At 31.0% G+C, this 21,747-nt stretch overlaps 1 protein-coding gene across 2 annotated transcripts in view; it reads right to left on the bottom strand.

Moving 5' to 3' along the window:
- The window catches only part of LOC142323197 (uncharacterized), a 105,522-nt gene that overhangs the window by 70,747 nt on the left and 13,028 nt on the right, over positions 1–21,747 (bottom strand). For both annotated transcript variants that reach the window (XM_075362527.1, XM_075362528.1), the window contains exons 3-4: positions 19,073–19,212; positions 16,853–16,966 (exon numbers count right to left, since the gene is read on the bottom strand). In XM_075362527.1, coding sequence (XP_075218642.1) covers positions 16,853–16,966; positions 19,073–19,212 — 254 coding nt within the window. The remainder of the gene's footprint in view (positions 1–16,852; positions 16,967–19,072; positions 19,213–21,747) is intronic.

Below are 21,747 nucleotides of genomic sequence, written 5' to 3'. Positions count from 1 at the left end.
AAATGGATATGAATATGTTAATAAATTAAAAAACTTAATTGCAGATAATACTAGGATGGTAAGTTTTGATAAACGTAACATGTATCCTAGCATATCTACTGACAAAATAATTCACATAATAAAAAATAAATTAATATACAATCATGAATACCCTAAATTTATTAATAACATCATCACTATTAAAAGGAATATATGCCAACAAAATTACTTTAAATTTGATGACAAGTGTTATACACAGGAAAATACCTTGCTACCTTGCCAATGGGATTTCCTTTGCCAGCTATCACGTCTGAAATTTACTTACAAGATTTTGAAAATAAAATAGTTTGTCATTAATCATACACATAATGTCTTACTAGGACTTGTTATGTTGATGTTTTTGTTATTTATAATCCAGTTATATATAATGAACATATCACAGTTTTAAATAATCTCAATTCATATTACAAGGATTTAAAATTTACTTTTGAAATAGATATAAATAAACAATAAGTTAACTAGATGCTAGTATAATCAAATTATCACTTCAGTATATAGGAAACCCACTGCCAATAAAACTACAATCCATAGAAAATCAAATCATCCTTGGTCTCACAAAATTAACACACACACAAATTAATAGAGAGAGTGACTCTCTCTCTATTAATAGAGAGAGTGATCAATTACACACAAAATAATAAAAATAAATTAAACACACAAATTAATAATATAAAACAGACTGCAATTCATAATGGATATAGTGAATTATTAATTGATAATATATATAAAAAAAAAAAAAAATGTAAAAAATTAACAGCTAATAACTTTAGAGCTAATAAATAATACAGAGAAAATTGATACGGTTTATATATAATATTCACACACTGACAGCATTGTTGGAAATATAATTAAAGTTTTGAAAATAAATTTAAACCAGCATATAAAACAAATAACTATATAATAAAATGTTTAAAAAACAATAATAACACTAATTCATTTAATTTATACAATTTATGTGGGATTTATAAAATAAAATGTAATGATTTTGATGATATTTATATAGCTAAAACTAGTAAATCGTTTAAAGCCAGATTTCATGAGTATTTTAGACAATATAAAAATAAAAAGTTGGGTTTCTCTAACGTTGCTGACCCTCCTCATTAATAACAAAACTTTTATTTCTGATATTGACACTAATTTGGAAATTAAGAAAGGAGATTTTTTTGTCTTCAGGCATTTGACTGGTTTGATGCAGCTCTACAAGATTCCCTATCTAGTGGTAGTCATTTCATTTCGGTATACCCCCTTACATCCTAACAATTTGTTTTACATATTCCAAACGTTGTCTGCCTGCACAAATTTTTCCTTCTACCTATCCCTCCAATATTAAAGCGACTATTCCAGGATGCCTTAATATGTGAGCTATAAGTCTGTCTCTTCTTTTAACTATATTTTTCCAAATGCTACTTTCTTCATCGATTTGCCGCAACACCTCTTCATTTGTCACTTTATCAACCCATCTGATTTTTAACATTCTCCTATAGCAGCACATTTCAGAAGCTACTAATCTTTTCTTCTCAGGTACTCCGATCGTCCAAGTTTCACTTCCATATAAAGCTACGCTCTAAACATATACTTTCAAAAATCTTTTCCTGACGTTTAAATTAATTTTTGATGTAAACAAATTATATTTCTGACTGAAGGCTCTTTTCGCCTATGCTATTCGGCATTTTATATCACTTCTGCTTCATCCATCTTTAGGAATTCTACTTCTCAAACAAAATTCTTCAACATCAATCTTTTCTCTTCCTATTTTTACATTCAGTGGTCCATCTTTGTTATTTCTACTACTTTTCATTACTTTCGTTTTGTTCTTGCTTATTTTCATGCAGTAATTCTTGTGTACTTCGATTTATTCTGCTTCCTCTATAACTCCATTTTCTAATTCATTTGCTCCATATAACTCTTCAATATATTCCACGCACCTATGGACTTTACCTTTCGTATTATAAATTGGTTACCATCTTTGTTTAACACATTATTAGATTTTAATTTATGTGTTCCAAAATTTTCCTTCACTTTCCTGTACACTCCTATTTTACTAATGTTCATTTCTCTTTCCAGTTCTGAAACACTTTTCTTTAATCCACTCTTTTTTCGCTAGTTTGCACTTCCTGTTTATAGTATTTCTTAATTGTCGATTGTTCCTTTTATTTTCCTCATCACTAGCATTCTTATGTTTTCTATGTTCATCTATCAGCTGCAATATATTACCTGAAATCCAAGGTTTTCTACCAGTTCTCTTTGTTCTGCCTGAGTTCGCTTCTGCTGATTTAAGAATTTCCTTTTTAACATTCTCCCGTTTTTCTTCTACATTTTCTACCTTATCTTTTTACTCAGACCTCTTACGATGTCCTTCTCAAAAATCTTCTTTACCTCCTCTTCCTCAAGCTTCTCTGAATTCCACCGATTCATCTGGCACCTTTTCTTCAGGTTTTTAAACCCCAATCTACATTTCATTATCACTAAATTATGGTCGCTATCAATGTCTGCTCCAGGGTAAGCTATGCAGTCGACAAGTTGATTTCTAAATCTTTGCTTAACCATGATATAATCTATCTGATTCGCCTGGTTTATTCCATGTGTATATTCTTCTATTATGATTTTTAAACTGGGTGTTGGCAATTACTAAATTATACTTTGTGCAAAAGTATAAGTCGGTCCCCTCTTTCATTTCTTTTACCCAGCCCGTATTCACCCACTATATTTCCTTCCATACCTTTTCCAGTGCTTGCATTCCAATCTCACACTATTATTAAATTTTCATCCCTTTTTATGTGGTTACTTGCTTTGTCAATTTCTTCATGTACACACTCTACCTCATCATCGTCATGGGCGCTTGTAGGCATATAGACGTTAACAATCGTTGTCGGTTTAGGTTTTGATTTTATCCTTATTACAATGATTTTATCGCTACGCATTTTGATATACTCTACTCTCCTTCCTTATCTTATTGTTCATTACGAAACCTAGTCCTGCCTGCCCATTATTTGAAGCTGAGTTAATTATTATAAAATCACCTGACCAAACGTCATTTTCCTCTTCCCACCAAACCTCGCTAATTCCTACTACATCTACATTTATCCGATCCATTTCCCTCTTTAAATTTTCTAACCTACCAACCTTTTTTAGATTTCTAAAATTCCATGCTTTGACTCTTAGAATGTTATTTTTTAATTTTATGGTGACCCCTTCCTTAGTAGTCCCCAACCAGAGATCCGATCGGGGGACTAGTTACCTTTAAAATATTTTACCAAGGAAGGTGCCTCCATCTTTGTAATATGAAAATGCAGAGAGCTACATTTTTTGGAAAAAAAGCAGCTGTAGTTTTCCATTGCTTTCAGCTGCGCAGTACTCACAAGGATTGAATGATGTTGGTATGGCCGTTTAAGTCGTCCTGACCTACGCCCTTAACAACTACTGAAAGAGCTACTGCTCTCTTACAGGAATCATTCTTTAGTCTGGCTCTCAACAGATACTTCTCCGATATGGTTGCACCTTCGGTCCAGCTACTCTGTATCACTGAGCACTAAAACCCCCTCAGCATCGGCAAGGTCTCATGATTCATAGAGGAGGAAAGAAGATATAAAAAAATAATAAAAATCTACATATTTTGGAGAAATATTATATATATATATTAGGGAATTTAGCTTGATCAACTTATACAGTTTGAGGATGACACACTTATAAGACCTGGAATAGATGGCAGCACTTTTTCAGATACTATAGTACTGGCTGGCCAAACACATGTAGTATATTATATTTTATTTATAATACTTGATGTCATAAATTTTATACAAAATTTTTAATTTTACAATTTTTATTCTTCCTTTAATAAATTTTTAAATTTTATTTATTTAACTTCTATATTTTAATTTATTTTACTTTAATTTTTAATTTTGAGTTTAATATGTAATTTAACACTAAATATTTCACAAAAGAGAAAAAATCTACAACTGAAGATGCAGGTTGCCATGAAGCACTTTTGTGGAGTGTATAAAAAAATAAGGTGAGTGTCATTTTATTTTATTCAATTCTGTACTTGGGTGGATCAAGTTGAATCTATATATATATATATATATATATATATATATATATATATATATATTACTAATAAATAAATTTTGAATGGTAATGTATAAAGTCTCTTATTGTTTAGTATAAAAATCCTTAAACACACATCACATTAAACATGAAGAAAAATGTTTCTCTCCATATATATATAAATATATACACAGTAAAACTTCGCAATATCGGATATGGCTCAGGAACAACAATTTGTCCATTATTTAGAGGCTTCCATTATTCAGCAAAATGTGAATACAGTACTATGTTCGGTTATTGTACAGAAAAAACCACTTCAATTAAAACAACAATACTGCATATTTATTACATGCAAATTAAAACTAAAAAATAAGTAGTTACTAATTAAAACGACTGCAAAATTCTAAGTTTTTTTCCCATTGTTTTTCAGAAAAAAAAACACTGTCCTCTAGTTGCATAGATGAATTAAAATAAATAATACTGTACTACTGTAATCGACCAACAAAATAAGAAAATAAAATTACTGTATTATACTAAAATGGAATAAAAAACAACGTAAGCTACAAAAATATTAATCAAAGAAGCTACAGTTTACTAGAATATTAATCAAAATATGTTCAAAAAATAATGTAAAAATCAAATACAAATATGTACAACTTATTTATACGTAGATAGTTTAAAATAGCTGAGCTGTCTATTTTACTTTGAACTAGTCCTGGTACATCTTTTTTTCAATAAACAATTGCATTTCTAATATTAAAACAATGCCTTCTGATAATCCCTTTTGTAAAAAATATTGCTTTAATTTTCTAACCTCTTCTGTTGCTTACTTAACGTGATAGTAAATCTGGGTTCATCATTGTTGTTTGTTTTAGAAGTAAAGTCTGAGGCAGCACAAGATCACAGATGTCAGTTGATATGTCTTCTGTATTGAATATGTCATCAATATTTGGGTACACTTTGTAATTTCCAAATAGTTCAATAAGTTCTTGTAATTCATACTGTTCCACGGAATTTTCATTTATTTCAGTAAGATTTTCAATGTCAGAACTGAAGTTAGTTTGTGGAGATTTAATTGGCTTTTATGAAACAATTTCTCACTGCTTTTAGAAAGCTCATTAGCATCATTATTGACAATAAGTATTGTAACAACTTTTTTCTGTACTGAATTTTAAAGTTCTGAATGATCCTCAGATCAAGTGGTTGACATACTGCAGTAGTATTAGGGGGAAGAAATATCAATTTTACATTTTCTAAGTTAACGTTGTGGGATTTTGCATTGGAAAAGAAAAGTATGACTTTCCTATTCTATGATCAAAACTTAACAACCATCCATCATTATGTCTAGCCATCCAAAATTTTTTAATTTGAATACAGTTCAATTTCTAATGAATTTATGTTTATGCTCTTAAAACATCATGGCTTTGCAGATTATTAATGGTTTTTCAAATTCAGCTGACATATTTACAACCAACATAACAGTCAGTATTTATTTTGATTTCTTCCTCCTTGTACAGTTTTCCTCTTTCAAACACACTGTTTTACTGGGTAAAGCCTACAAAAAGACTAGTCTCATCATAATCAAAAATGTTAACTCGCATACATTTCATTTAAATTTTCCTTCCACTCAGACACCAAATTCTCATCTACAGCCCCAGCTTCACCATAAAAATTTTTAAATGAAACGTAATGTCTAATTCAGAATTTATTTAACCGACCCCTGAGGCTTTAAACTCATCATAACCTAGTTCTTTAACAATTTCTAGGGCTTTCTCACGTACCAAAGTTTCAGAAAACAGAATATTATGAGCGCAAGTCCTGCAAAACCACTCAGAAATCAAATAAAAAGCTGCTAGGCCTGGTGTTTAGGAAATGAATGTTTGCTTAAATGATTGTCATTTTCAGTCCATGACTTTAGGATATCAAGTTTGCTTTTGGAGATATCACCTTTTCTGAGTTTTCTCAACATCAAAACGTTTTGCCATATCACACACTCTCAGTTTTTCTTTTTTGTAGATATTTGTAATTGCTACTATTTCTTTTAATGTCAAGGGTTTACATTTTTGAGACATTTTAAGTTTCGGTAAAGATGGTTGTAACAATTTTTATAAAATATACAACACTGAACGTACAGTAAATTTAGGGTTTTGGTTTGCTTGACATTTTTCCTGACACCACCCCATTTGGTCGCCCTAAAGCATAAGACTGAATGTCTGTGCCACAAACAGCTACTGAGCCTCGAAACAGTTTAGCGACCAGTGTCCTAATTAGCACCTAGAACTAACCTAAAAGCGCGAGCGGAATATGCGTGGTACCATACACCACTCGCTTGTGTGTCCCACTGCCCACTTGTAATACATTTGCTAAAATGGGTAGGCGCACCCCGTCAACTACTAAAACATATATGACAATCAATAATTAAATTTATCTCATCTAAGACAGCAATTCGCTGCCACGCCTAGGCCTCTGAATGCCAGCAAGTACCTGTCCACCATTAAAGCGCTTCGAGCCTTAATCTGGCTGATAGCCAGCCATATTTCTCGGTTAGTTTCCTACAGCAGTGTGGTAGGAGTCTTTTCTCTTAGGTATACTACTGATTTCGGTTGAACAAAGCAACCGCATCAAGGAACTCCCACACGGTCCGACAATGTGGCTCTTGCCACATTGACTCCTTGCTTGTGAGTGGCCAATTTTCCCCTTGACCTCTAAGTTCCAGGTTGGCCTGAGTTCTGGCCCCTCCAAGAGCTGGGCAGTCAAACATCATGTGTTTGTTCGACTGGACCTCCCCACAGATGCACAGCTCATCAGCTGTCAGGTGGAACGGAAACAAATATTGGTTTAAATTTACATGGTTGGAGAACACTTGGGCTCCAATTGCTTTTAAAAACAAACGAGAAGCATACCATCCCCCAAATCCTGAAAAACACTATACAGATCTTCTCTTAGTCACAGCGTACCATTCTTGCATCGCGAGGCTGTAAAGCCTCCTCCACAGGTGGGAGATGGGCAACTGTTCAAAATTTACAACAGGTACATTGAGATCACCATTCCAGTCTGGTACAGGCCCAGCTCGAAACTGCATCCCAAATGCCTCAGTCTCCCTGCCTCTTCACAATTTCCACATGGCCGCCCGAACTACTTTCACCATTAAATTGATTGGGAGAGCCTTTTCCAATACAGTGGTAGCCTCGTAGGAGGATGTTTTAAAAATACCAGTGCATACAATTAAGGCTCTTTGCTGGGTACTTCTTAAATTTTGAATAAGTGCTCAATTTCTTTCCAACCTATGCGCCCAAATGGACGCCGCATAAGAGGTCATACTTTCAAAGACACCTCAGTACACAATGTACAAATGATGGCCTGACAGCCCATAAACCTTCCGAGGTGTGGTTGTGAATTACCACAAACTAACACGAGACAGTCATTGGTGAATGCCTGGGCCATGACCCCTTCCGGGAATGTCAGTCCCAAAAATCCCTCGAATACCAGGTTTCACAGCAAGGGACTGAGAACAGAGCCCCGTGGGCTTCCCCTGGTGACAGACTTTTCCACAACTAGGTGCGCATCTTTAAACAGAGCTGTGCAATCAGACAAGTAGTCACGTACTACAGCCTGCAGGGCTACAGGAACATTGCGACACTCCAACTCACAGAGGACAGAACTTCACTACAAGGAAGGAAATGATGCCTCTATGTTAATAAAAATTGCCCAAACTTATTCATAGTCAGCGCCTTTCACCTCGACAAGAGCATTTAAGATGCAATCCTTGGTGCCAACCCATTTCATGAAGCCATACTGGCCTCGATTTAGAAGTGAGTTCATATCAAAATTTTTCCAGAGCCGTTCCACAACCAGCCTTTCAAGCAACTTGCCAATTACTGGCAAGAGGCTGATGGGTCGATAACTGCTGACCTCACTCTGATCCTTTCCTGATTTTAAGAGCATCCTCGCCAAAGCCGCCTTCCAACAAGTCGGAAAGCAACCCCAGCTTAGGCACCCTGAGAACAGCCTGCCAAGCGGCTCTCTTATGACAGGCAGCAGATGGTAGAAAATATCCGGTTCGGGTTTGTCAATCCCCGGTGTCTTTCTCAGTGCCATTTGAGAAACCACTTGGTCTATATCTAAGGGTTCCACAACCTGTAAACCAGGGAATGGTGTCTTACCCACCCTAATACCGACTTCTGCTTCATCCTCTGAAGCGTATGGAAACAGAGTATCCAGGAATGCCTGGTATGCCGCCACTGATGTTAAAGTGTGGTCACAACCACCAATCCTGCATCGAACAGTAGTAAATTTAGGATATAGAAAATCCACTACAAGAAAAATACAGTATTATACCATAACAAAAATGTTATATGTGTTCAATATAGCAAGTGTCAGTATACACTTGCTGTGCAAGTGTATACTGACACTTGCTGATTTGTTTATAACAAATCATGCTAGATGATGAAATCATCATAACTGAAATCATTACATCAGCATCTAGGCGGGAAGTGATACAAATCACAGTAGATAAGTTAGTCTCACTGAGTATAAAATAGAAAGAAAAATTACAATTTTTATTCCTGCATTCTGTTTTTCAGAACTGATTGAACAATTAATACATGTAAATTCATTGTACACGTCCGTTATTGAGAATTATTTTATCAATTAATACCATTACAAAACTGCCAGAGAATTTAAAAGTGTTCAGTATTAAGAGGAATCCGTTATTGGGAAATGTCTGTTAAGGGAAGTTTCACTGTACGTACAATGGTGTCCCAAAATTCATGTAAGATTTGAATTTTGTGCCATTTGTGTGGTAAAGTGTTGCCAACGAAAAAAAAGACAGCATGGCAGCTGACAGTTAAGGGTTATTAAAAATGGAGTGCTACACAAAAGAACAATGCGTGCTCCTTGTTGAACAATATTTTTAAAATAATGAAGGTTTGGCAGCTACAGTTCAAAATTTTCATACAAAATACGGTCAGAATAGTATTTAACTTCATCAACTGTGAAGAGATTAATTAAACAATTTGGAGTTGAGAAAATCCACGAGTCATTGTTGAGAAAGAAATGCATCTACGTGTCACTGCTTGGTGCGGATTTTTGGCTGGAGGCATCATTGGACCACTCTTCTTCGAAAATGCGGCTGGTCAGGCAATAACAGTTAATGGTGCTTGCTATCATGACATGATAATGTGGTTTTTTGTGCTTAAATTGTAAGATATGGAAGTGGACAATATGTAGTTTCAACAAGACACTGCCACATGCCATACAACCCGAAAAACAATTCAATTACTGCACGAGTCATTTCCTGGTTGTGTAATTTCCTGTTTTGGTGATCAGAATTGGCCGCCCAGATCATGAGACTTATCGCTGTTGGATTTTTCTTTGGGGTTTTTTGGAGTCTAAGGTTTATGCCAACAAGTCCACGACCACCCAAGCCTTGAAGGAGGAAATTGAGCGCTGTATCAACAAAATTCAGGCACATTTCTGCAAAATGGTCATGAAAAATTTTGACAAAAGAGTGCGTATGTGCCAGCAAAGCTGTGGATACCATTTACCCAATATGCTATTACATTGATAACCCTATACTGTATATTTTATGAACCAATTTTACAATTTTTAATTAAAAACCTGTGTTTTTCACCAAAATTACTGGTTGTATGAATTTTGGACAGTCCCAAAATTTTATATATATATATATATATATATAATTAAGGTATATATAATTAGCTTTATATGTAAAGCTAACTAGAAATTTTAGGCAAAGTATAAACTAAAAAACTTATAAACAAAAAAGTGATAAATCATACATAAAACAGTTTTTTTTGTATCACAGGGCACATTAGAGTAAATAAAAATGCTACTTAATAACAGAATTTTTTTTTAAAGATATTTCTACTTAAAAATTTTAAACCTACACTCTTCAGTACCTGAAAAAAATAAATACAGTTTAATGCTATCTTTCAGTGAAATCATACAAATACACTTAACATTAATAAACAATTTAATAAATTAACAATAAATAATATAATCAGAGGCAGATTAGACTTCCCATTCATTTACTTTAATAATTTTGTTACTTTGGCCGCGCACGTGCGCGCGCACACACACACAAGCTAATATAGTACTATAAGCTAATTACAATAATATTTTAAGGTAGATATATGTATTAACATGCTATGTCTAACATGTAAGTTCTAGGTAATTAATTATGAGAATACAATGTGATTTAAATTAATGTAAATATCTTTATTTTTATTTTTGACAAGATTAAAAAAAAATCAGTTTCTAGTAACTCTATTTTTTAATGGCTGAGATCTGTTGTCACAGCCATTAAAACTTTAAAATCTAGTCTCAACATAGTAAACAGTTTACAGTACTCTTACATATAATAAGTAAAAAAAAATAATATTGAAACACTAAAAACATCAAAACAGCTTCCTAACAAACTATTAAACTTCATAAATAATAAAAACTGCACACACTTACATAACCTTTTAACATATTAACAACATTGTGCAAAGTGTTAGTGTGTCACATTAATTTAGATATAGATTTTTATCAACAGTCAAAACTAATATGTTGCTTTCATAAGAAAGAGTGACTAATAAAGGATTATATATAATATTAAAGACCATTCTAATATTTCAAAATAAAACAAAACTGGCCAAAACTCAAAACTTTATTAAATCGAGGTCAATTTTTGGCTGCATGTGCATGAACATAATATTACATAAAGGACTGAGATGGGGGTTATTATTCAATGATTATAAATCAATCCACTTTAGTAAGTTAACATCTTTCAAATTTGCCTTAATATAGAATTTCTTTCTTCATGAATATGTAGATATATATATATATATATATATATATATATATATATATATATATATATATTAACGACAACAGTATAACATTTTTTTACCAACAGTACAGAATACAATAACTCCTGTTACATTGTGCTTATTGTTTTTCCATTTTAAGAGCGCTTTTGAGGGTTTCCCTTATCGTCAGTTAATAACAACTTTTTAAAATCACACATTGAACTCAAAAACATTAAAATTGTCGCATATTACAAAAATATGTATTAATATTAAAGAGGAATATGGACAAATACAATAACAAAAAATGAATTGATTTTGATAATTTAATATATATATATTATATTCATCTGATCAACCTCAGAATTTCAATCTTAATGATTTTTAATTTCAATCTTAATGTGTAATTTACTATGCACGATTTGAAAAATTATATAGAGTAACTGATGATGAGAGGGACTCGCAAAAGCGCTCTTGCTTAATTATGGAATAAGGCAGGTGTCATCCTTTTTATTTTATTTTATTATTTTATACTTAGGTTGATCGGATTAATATAATTTGTATAGTGCAGAGGAATATGATTCTCAAAAGGATTGATTTTAGAAAAATAATATAGATATATATATTTGAAAATCTAAATAATTCATCAACATATTGACCACAGTGCTAATTAAATTCACAAAATAACAATTTAACCACCAAAACACAACAAAAGAAAAAAATAACAAACTACTACTGATAGTCAACTTTCATGGGATCACACATCTTCAGTCGGTACACACTTTTCTATATACACCAAACAATAAAAAGAAAAAAAACTTATAAATTTAGAAAACAGAAACACACTAACAACCATAAAATTTGTAATAACACAACTCCACAGCCATTACTGGAATGATGTAAATTTAAAACATTACAGATCTACATTCGTAATAATTTTGCCAAGTGCTACAACCCACTACATCTTTAATTAAAACATCATCTTCAAATACGATCTGGTGGTTCATCATTTCATACCGTTGCTTGAATTTATAAGTATAATATTTTTCAAGTATATTTTTATTGTTATTAAAGATTTCCAAAATTTCTAAATTATTTTTACAACCAGTAATACTATGCTTACATTGCAACAAATGGTCAGCTGCATTAGACATGCCTCTCTTTCTGTTTCTACAAGCATTGTAATGTTCCATAAACCTGTTTTTAAAAGATCTGTTAGTTTTACTGATATAAATTTTATTACATTTAATGTTATATATTCCCCTAAGTCCTCTCCATCATCTCTATTATTTTTCTTAAATATTTTATAATATGGTTATTTGGTTTGTATGTTTTTTTACATTTATTTTTACATGACTGCTCATAAAGGAGTGTAAGGTACTTAGGGTGTATGTATGTATGTATGTTCCACTGTAGCAGCTCAATATCTGAACCGATTCAGATGTATAACCATGCATTGGAATCCTTAAGTTACTAGGAATGTCATAGGCTACATAAATACGTATATGTATATAAATATATATTTTTTTTCTTTCTGTTATTTTCCATTTCGCATATACATTTGAAATATTCATTACAATTGTTAAATTTATTTAAAATGATCAGCTGTTCATTATTTATGGCTGGATTATATATGACCAAAATATCATCAACATATCTTATCCATAATAGTGCTTTATGTGTACTCAATAAACTATGAACTATAATACTTCAAAAAATCTCTTCTATTGTTTTATCAACTGGTATATTAAGGTACATTTTCATGATATCATAACTTACCATTTTAGTCTTAGAGTTAGCTGCTTAAATAGAATTTAACTTATTTACGACTTAGTAACATTTTTTACACGATGTTTATATTTAATATTCAATATTTATATTTAATATTTTTGTCCGATTTCAATAACATTAGATCATTATCATTTAGCTTATTGTTTTAGTTTGATAACCTCAAAATTTGTTATCATTTGTTTATTAATTATATTTTGTTTTTTTATATTATGGCTAATCGTATTTATTATTTGATTCTTATTCAAAATAACCATTCTTTCAATATTATATTCCATATGAATTGCAATATTTTTAATTATATTATAAATGTTACAATCATTTAAATTAAATTTGAAAGTCTTTGAAAATATAAATTTTTCATTATTATCAAAAAATATATTAGTAATGTTCTTAAAATTGTTATTCAATCCTGTTTCTTGTTTTTGATACCTATTAAAAATTACTGTTATGAGATTAGATTTATTATAATTTCTATGATATAAATTTTGTATTGCATTGTGATACTATGTTGTCATAATTCCTTAATTGATTTATTTTTTTTATCAAAAGTTTTATTTAATTTATCTTTATGTCTCTCTTTTTCAAAATCCGTTAATTCTCTTATGTACATATAAACTGTAAATTCCAATTTTTTTTCTCGTTATCGAATTGTGTGCCAACTGATCCTGGGAAAGTTGCCTATCGGTATTAGTTTTTATAGGTTTATCTGTTACTGTGTTTTGGTGGTTAAATTGTTATTTTTTTAATATTTACATATATATATATATATATATTTGTTTTTTTTTTTTAATTCAAATAATTGGTTAACATATTCACCACTGTGTTAATAACATTTAATATTATATGAAATATAAATCACCAAAATACAGTAATTAGGTAAGTTAAACTTGCCATATTAATTAGAAATTAATGCATATATAAAATTAACTTATCCAATTATTGCGTTTTGGTGATTTATACTTCATATAATATCAAATATATATATATATATATATATACTTTATCCAATTATTACTGACTTAATCTTAAACAGTACAGGAAGACATTCTATTCTGATGATACAATCATATTTCATATTGAAGAATTATTTTTTTAAAAATCTCAATCATCGATTCTTTCATGAAAAATTCTAAATTTTTAAAATTATGCCACAAAGAATGTAAAACAGTTACTTTGTCAAATGTTTACATGTAATTGTTGAAGTATAATTATAATACACATAAATATTTCACACATAGATCTTTTAAATGCTTAACTTTGATTCATGTATTACTAAAAATTTAGCAAATGTATTCTTTAACATAAAAAAACAATGTATCATTAAAGAACATGTTCTTTAAATTTTTACTGCTTATGTGAATTCATTAATCTTAATATTATAAATAAAAGGGATATTCATAACACAACGTTGAACAATATCACATACATAAACAAAAAAATAAATTTTAACCAAGTGAAAAGAAAAGGTAAAATTAAAGCACTTTACATGATACTATATAAAAGTCTAAGTGCATTTAAACACATCTTATATGACAAGAATATCAATGTTTGCATGCGTAAAATGAATAATTATAAAAAATAAAATTGCTACGTCAAATGAGTTGAAAATGTGTTGTAAAACATATTTGCTGAACAAAATATATAAAAATATGCTATTTGTTTTTAAATGTGAGGCAACAGCACAAATTGCACTTTTTAAAAATAATACTATCAAATTTATATTCCATAATTCTTAAATTAATAAAACAAACTGACTTATTAACAATAAAAAGCTTGTAAGAACTTTTTTTAATTTAAGAAGAAATTATTAAAACAGTTAAAAAGTTTTAGTGGAAAACATATTTAAAATAAAATATGGTAAATATGTAACATGTAAGTTATAATTCAGCATTTGAAAAATTTCGCCTTTTATTTTAAAATTTCAGGATTGTGTGAATTTAGAGTGGTCCAAATAGGGCAAAATTTTTGTTGATAAACGTGCACCCTCTGATTTAAAAGTACTCTCAAAAACAAAATTTTTGACGCGTTGATGAACCCTTTCCGTTTGAAAAAAGTCATCCCCCACTCCACTAGAATTTTAAAGGGGATTTAACATGGGTTTTAGGTTATTTTCAAGTCGTTACGATATAGCGCTTGCATGTTTCATCACAAAACTTCAAAAATAACGTATATAAGGGTTTTTGGGGTAAGAGAACACGAATTTGAAGTCAAACACTTATTTTGACACATTGTAACTGTCAAAATCGCTGTCAATCAATTGACAACTAGCGTTCTTATGAAGGAAAATCAATGTTTGACATTACAGACAACGTTAATAAGTGTTTTTGGGGTGGAGAACACGAATTTGAAGTCAAAAACTTATTTTGACACATTGTAACTGTCAAAATCGCTGTCAATCAATTGACAACTAGCGTTCTTATGAAGGAAAATCAATGTTTGACATTACAGACAACGTTAATAAGTGTTTTTGGTGTCGGAGAACACGAATTTGAAGTCAAAAACTTATTTTGACACATCACAACTGTCAAAATTGCTGTCAATCAATTGACAACTAGCGTTTTTATGAAAAAAAATCAATGCTCAACATTACAAAAATTCTCAATAAGGGTTTTTGGGGTCGGAGAACACGAATTTGAAGTAAAAAAACTCATTTTGGCACATTGTAACTGTCAAAATCGCTGTCAATCAATTGACATCTAGCGTTTTTATGTATAAAAATCAATGGTAGACATTACAAACAACGTTAATAAGGGTTTTCGAGGTCGGAGAACATGAATTTTAAGTTAAAAACTTATTTTGACAAGTTAAAACTGTCAAAATCGCTGCCAATTAATTGACAACTAGTTTTTTTATGTAGAAAAATCAATGTTAGACATTACAAACAATGTTAATTAGGGTTTTTGGGGTCTGAGAACACGAATTTGAAGTGAAAAAATTGTTTTGACACATTAAAACTGTTGAAGTCGTCAATTAAAAAAAATCTGAAGGATAGATTCAAAAAGATCAACTCTCATTTTATTTTAAAAATGTTATATTCATGTATATAATTATTCAAATAATGTTGTTAAAATTTTATGATTTCTATTTCTATTATTATATTACATTACATATGTAATGTAATTATATACATTTGGATGTTTTTTTGCGATGATCATTTACAATTTGTAGTATATATTGCAATTGACTTTCATCTTTAGTGAATTTACATCTAAATTCTTTCACCAACTTAACCATTCTTTCTGAGCAGTCATTGACGACCTTTAGATTTTTAACACAATTCAAAGCAGCCAAATAATCTTCGTTTTCGCTCCACTTACACGGATCAATTTCTAGAAAGCTAGTCGCAAGTTCAAATCGTTTAAAAAATTCAAGGACTCCGTGTTGACAAAAAAGTCGATTTTTTTGTTTAACAATTCGTTAATATTTTTAGTTTCGTAGCGTTTCGTGTGAGCAGGTTCGTTATCATAATCACAATCATCATCTGTCGCAGATAATAAATTTTCGTAAGTTTCACCCGAAATTGCTAGTTTTTCAACCATTTTCAGTTTTAATTCAGTTGAGATGTCTTCATCAAAAAGAGCTAGCGTACCTAGCCAAAATGAGTTTTTTTACTTCAAATTCGTGTTCTCCGACCCCAAAAACCCTAATTAACGTTGTTTGTAATGTCTAACATTGATTTTCCTTCATAAGAACGCTAGTTGTCAATTGATTGACAGCGATTTTGACAGTTACAATGTGTCAAAATAAGTTATTGACTTCAAATTCGTGTTCTCCGACTCCAAAAACCCTTATATACGTTATTTTTGAAGTTTTGTGATGAAACATGCAAGTGCTATATTGTAACGACTTGAAAATAACCTAAAACCCATGTTAAATCCCCTTTAAAATTCAAGCAGAGTGGGGGATGACTTTTTTCGAACGGAAAGGGTTCATCAACGCGTCAAAAATTTTGTTTTTGAGAGTACTTTTAAATCAGGGGGTGCACGTTTATCGACAAAAATTTTGCCCTATTTGGACCACTCTAGTGAATATATAATTTAATTTTCCAAACGTTCTATAATTTAACTTTTCTAAATATACTTTACTAACTTGAATCCTATTCTTTCAGAATTATAACATTAAAACAATCAAAGAAGTTTAATATTGTATGATTTATTACTGATATTTACCACTGATACTGATGCTGTAGCTATATCAGCTTCAGGTACTCCATGAACTCTATCTTCCTCAACAACAGCTGCACTGGTACTACCTGTTGAACTAGTTGGACCAAAGTAACAAGTCTGTAAGATAAAGATGAAGAATTTTTAACACTATTTTTACAAGAATGTTGGGATAATGAAATGTAGTAGATGAATATGACACAATCATACCCTACAGCACTAATTTGTTCCATGGCCGTTGACATATGCCAACAACATAAGCGGGCGTATTTAGTACGGTCTTCTAGCATATGAAGTTTTATAAAAATAGAAAAATTTATTTTAATTACTTTTACATTGTAATTTAATTAAGGAAAAAACACCAGTGGTCCAAAATTTAAAAATATAATTGTCTGTTTATTTTATTTAAAAAGCACTACAATATGATTTTTTTTTAATGAGTTTCTTATGGTTATTTCATTACAAAAGGTAAAATGATCTAAGGTGCTAAAAATTAAACTAATTGGCATCCTGCTCTGAAATAAACATGCATGTTTGCTGTTAATCAAGTTAATTTTTAAATAAATTGTGCATACAAGTCTATTTGAGATAATTTCTCTCTTAGGATCTCCTCACAGCATTTCAGTATCCATTTTATTCCTGCCTTTACTGTTGCCAATCACATCATCAAAATCAGTTTCTTTGAGAATTTTCATTCCTCCTTCAATAGCTTTAGTCAGTCGGTAAATCTGAAAAGGGTCATCATTTTTCTTGTGGTTAAAAAGTCAGCTCACTTACTTTTTCAAGGTTGCATTTCATACTAATTTCTTCATAAAGGGCCGTCATAATAGAAGAACAAGAGTATAATCACACTTTCAGCAGTGAACTCCAAATTAAATTTGTATCAAAGAGACAACTTCTTGTATAAACTGGCCAAGAGTGCAAGCTTCGACATTTAAGACATTTTAACATTTTTAAAAAATATCTTATTTTTTTGTAAGCAGAAAATTTGATCCATGACTTCCTTTTATCTTAACAGTAGCTAGAATTTTAAATGCCTTCCAGAACTCCTTCAATAGCACTGGTTTGCTTTGAATTCTGAATTTAATTTAGAAACAAACTTTAATAAGCTTTGATCATTTTTACAAATTTTCTGATCCATGGACTGAATTATGAAATTGACATTTTTGAAAGAAAACCACTTTCACTTATACATCAAAGTCAATGAGGAAGGCAGGAGGATGAATATGAGCAACAAACTAACTAATATTACTTTAAATCACTGCCCTGCAAGTTTGTTGTTGAATACACAGGATAACAGTAAATTTGTAAAGTTAAAAAAAACTGTTAATAATGTTGCTAACACCACTGTTAATATTGTGTAGGGTTGCAGCACCATTTACAAGTACTGAATTTAACATGAAAAAACAATGTGTGGTTTTTTAAAAAATGAATCTCACTATGATAATCCTAAGAAAACTTTTTGGAGGGTGAAAAATAACTATATCACCACTGTTCACAAAAAGAAATATAATAAAGAAAACACAAAAAATAACAAAGACAAAGTTTTGTTGCAAAATCTTATTTGTTTACAGGAAATTTAACAAAGTTATTATACATCAAACCTAAAAAATTGTGTTTTACATTAATTTTCTAAAGGGGTACATTTTATTCAATTTTACTGGTCTAATCTACCCCTTAATTTATGTTCATAAATTTTAAGGTTTTTTAAAACCTTATACCTTAATTTTACCGTTGGAGCAAAATTTTTTGTAACCTAACTTGAAAATGAAGTGTTTCTATGCCCATATTTACATGAATATTTTTTTATTTTCACTTGCAGAACATCTCTTGAAATTCTTACCATTTCTTTTCAAATACCCTTAATATTTCCATAACATATTACAAGGTGAAATTCAACGAATTTAATTTACACAAAACATACATTAAAAAAAAACAAAAAACAGCTACTGTATGGTAACAATACACAACCTAGTGACCAAGCATATAAAAGATCATAATGGCAGCAGCAGTGTAAGTTTGCTAGTGGCTTGGAAAAGGTTAAGGTGAGGCACACAATCAAGTTATAACAAGAAATTACCTTGGAATCCAAGAAGATAAAATTTTATTATACAGAAATTGCTGTGCTAATATAATAATAATAATAATAATAATAATAATAATAATAATAATAATGATTATTAGAGTAAACACCAACATACCTTGGAATAAAAATAAAACACAAACCTTGAATATTGATCCAAATTTTCCTTGTGATTCTGAGGAATGTCCATTTCTGTTGTTAATAGTTGTGTGATAAAGTTTTATCAACTTACAACACAACCAAGACCCAATACCAATCAAGAGAAATACACCACTAACTTTAACTGAAACATAAAATAAATAATTTGTTGGACAAATTTATGAACAAAAACCTTCAATAGTATTGTAATACTCCAAGTACCATGTATTTCAAAATGAATATCAAGGTTTTAAAGTCATGCAATATTATTAAGTTTTACTCACATTGATAAATTATACATGAAATGAAAGAGCAACTTGAAAAATTTTCCTATAAGTGTTCGAACAGTTTTCTTATAAGTTTTCAATCCGTGAACTATTTGTCAGACAATACACATCTAGCCAACAGCAGAATTCATCCCATACTTTAATCAGCACGTCTGGAGTAACTGATGCAACAGCTGCTTCGTCCTGTCTCAAGTTGGGTAAGTCAGCTGGTAACAAAGGCACACACACTTGATCCTTTATAAACCCCCAAAGAAAAAAAATCACTTGGGGTCAAATCGGGTGAACGTGGAGGCCTTGAAAAACAAGCCCTGTCATCTGGTTTCAGGTGATCAATCCAGTGCTCGGGGAGAATCTCGTCCAACCAATCACATACAGCGTTATGCCAGTGAGGAGGTGCACCATTTTGTTGCCCAATTAAGTTCTGAGGTTCGTATTGCAGTTGAGGAAAAAGCCAAATTTGTAGCATATCAAGATAGTTAATTCCAGACACACTTGCTTCTGTGAAAAAGAATGACCTGAAAACTTGCCATTGGGATACGGCACAAAAAATCCAATTTTGGGAAGTCTTGTTCACACTGCAATATTTCACGAGGTATGTCTGATCCCCAGATACAACATTCTGAGCGTTTACTTTTCCATTAATATGAAGTGTTGATTCATCTCTGAATATAACACAATAAAGAGTCTTCATTGTCATGGTGTATCATTTAATTTGTGAAGCACACCAACCATAATCTGTAGGCTTTAGAGCTTGTAACAGCTGTAAATGGTATGGACACAGCTGTACGTGTTTTCTTAAAACCCTCCACACAGAAGTCACTGGAATTGCTAATTCACGGCTAGCCTTCCTAACGGATTTCCTAGGATTACGCATAAAAGACTGTTTTACACATTCAACATTGTCTTCAGACACACTCGGTCGTCCTGTACTCTTCCTTTTACAAATACAGCTAGTGGTTTCAAATTGTTTATACCATCTACGAATGCTATTATCATTCACAGATCACCTTCAAATGGAACGCACGTTGAACAGTAATTACAGATTCACACTTTACAAACTGGAAAACACAGAATGCTTTCTTTGGGGGGGGGGGGCATCTTTGCTACTAGCACTTTCAAGCGGAAGGTCCAGGATACAATTTATGAGCTTGCGCATAGCTAAAACTGTTAGAGTTTCTCTTTCATTTCATGTAGTGAAACTTGAGAAACAATAAATAGCCTTACAACCCTGATATTCATTTTGAAACACCCAGTATTTTAAAATTTAACATACTGTGTTAGCCAATATGAATTACCTGAAATATTTATAACAATAGTAATAATTATAAACCAACAAATAGTTTCAATACAAAACAATCAATCAAATTATAATTATAGAAAGGTAAGGTAATCAAGTAAGCTGCTTAACCAAATTAAGTTTGGTAAATATCATCAAATCCCAAACAAAACAGCATTCTCAGCACTAAGATAAACATTTTTTAACCAAGAGAAGCCATTTCTGAACTCTTAGCCAAAATTAAAAGATCTCTACAGGTTTCCTGTAGTGGATGAGTATCATTACAAATTTTTCCTTAATGAATTTTCTACTAATCAGCTTATGGAAGAATTATATTGTACACATTGAACATAGAGATACAGGTGGCCAGGTATTTTAGATTTTATCCAAATTTAATCGATGAGATTTGCTTTTTTAGCATGCATCAAACATATACCTAATTAAATATTACTCCATATGAGTCTACTAGGGCAGTAGTGGGTTATATGTCAGTAATACAGTATTAATATTAAATTTTAATGAAATTTCAAACCTTTGAGTACAGACAAATTTCTGGAAGGACAACATTTTTTAATTGTTCCTTCCTTCCACCATCTCTGCTGTCTGTGACCTGCACTAGGAACTACAATATAATGTACTTCCTTCATCCTCACGGTTTTATTTTAATTCAATATCAGTAATGAACAGTTTAGCAACTCTACTATGAAATATTCACCAGTGTTGTAGTAAAAACTCTCAAACAACCACTGATGTGCATAAACAAACCCTGTTTAATTTTTAAATACAAAGTATACACCCTCATCAATTTCTACAATTACACAGAGCCCATCTTTTTATCATCACTGTTTATGTAGTATGCTATTAAATGACCAGGGGCAAAAATGGTCAAAGTCACAATGAGTTTTACCACATCCTCATTTTAACACAAACAATATTAAAGACAAAGCAATCAAGAATGAAAACAAATTTAATCAGTACATTGCCATACTGCTGTAAGACATCTGATAAAAGTAGCTAATAAATTGACTTAAATTTTCGCCAGTTTAATAAAATTACAATCTAATACCAACTAATAAATAGTTTAAAATTATAATAAAACAAAATAATATTAGTTTCA

Source organism: Lycorma delicatula, chromosome 4, assembly GCF_047948215.1.
Source record: "Lycorma delicatula isolate Av1 chromosome 4, ASM4794821v1, whole genome shotgun sequence".
NCBI lineage: Eukaryota > Metazoa > Arthropoda > Insecta > Hemiptera > Fulgoridae > Lycorma > Lycorma delicatula.
This window is presented reverse-complemented; position numbering and strand designations above follow the sequence as displayed.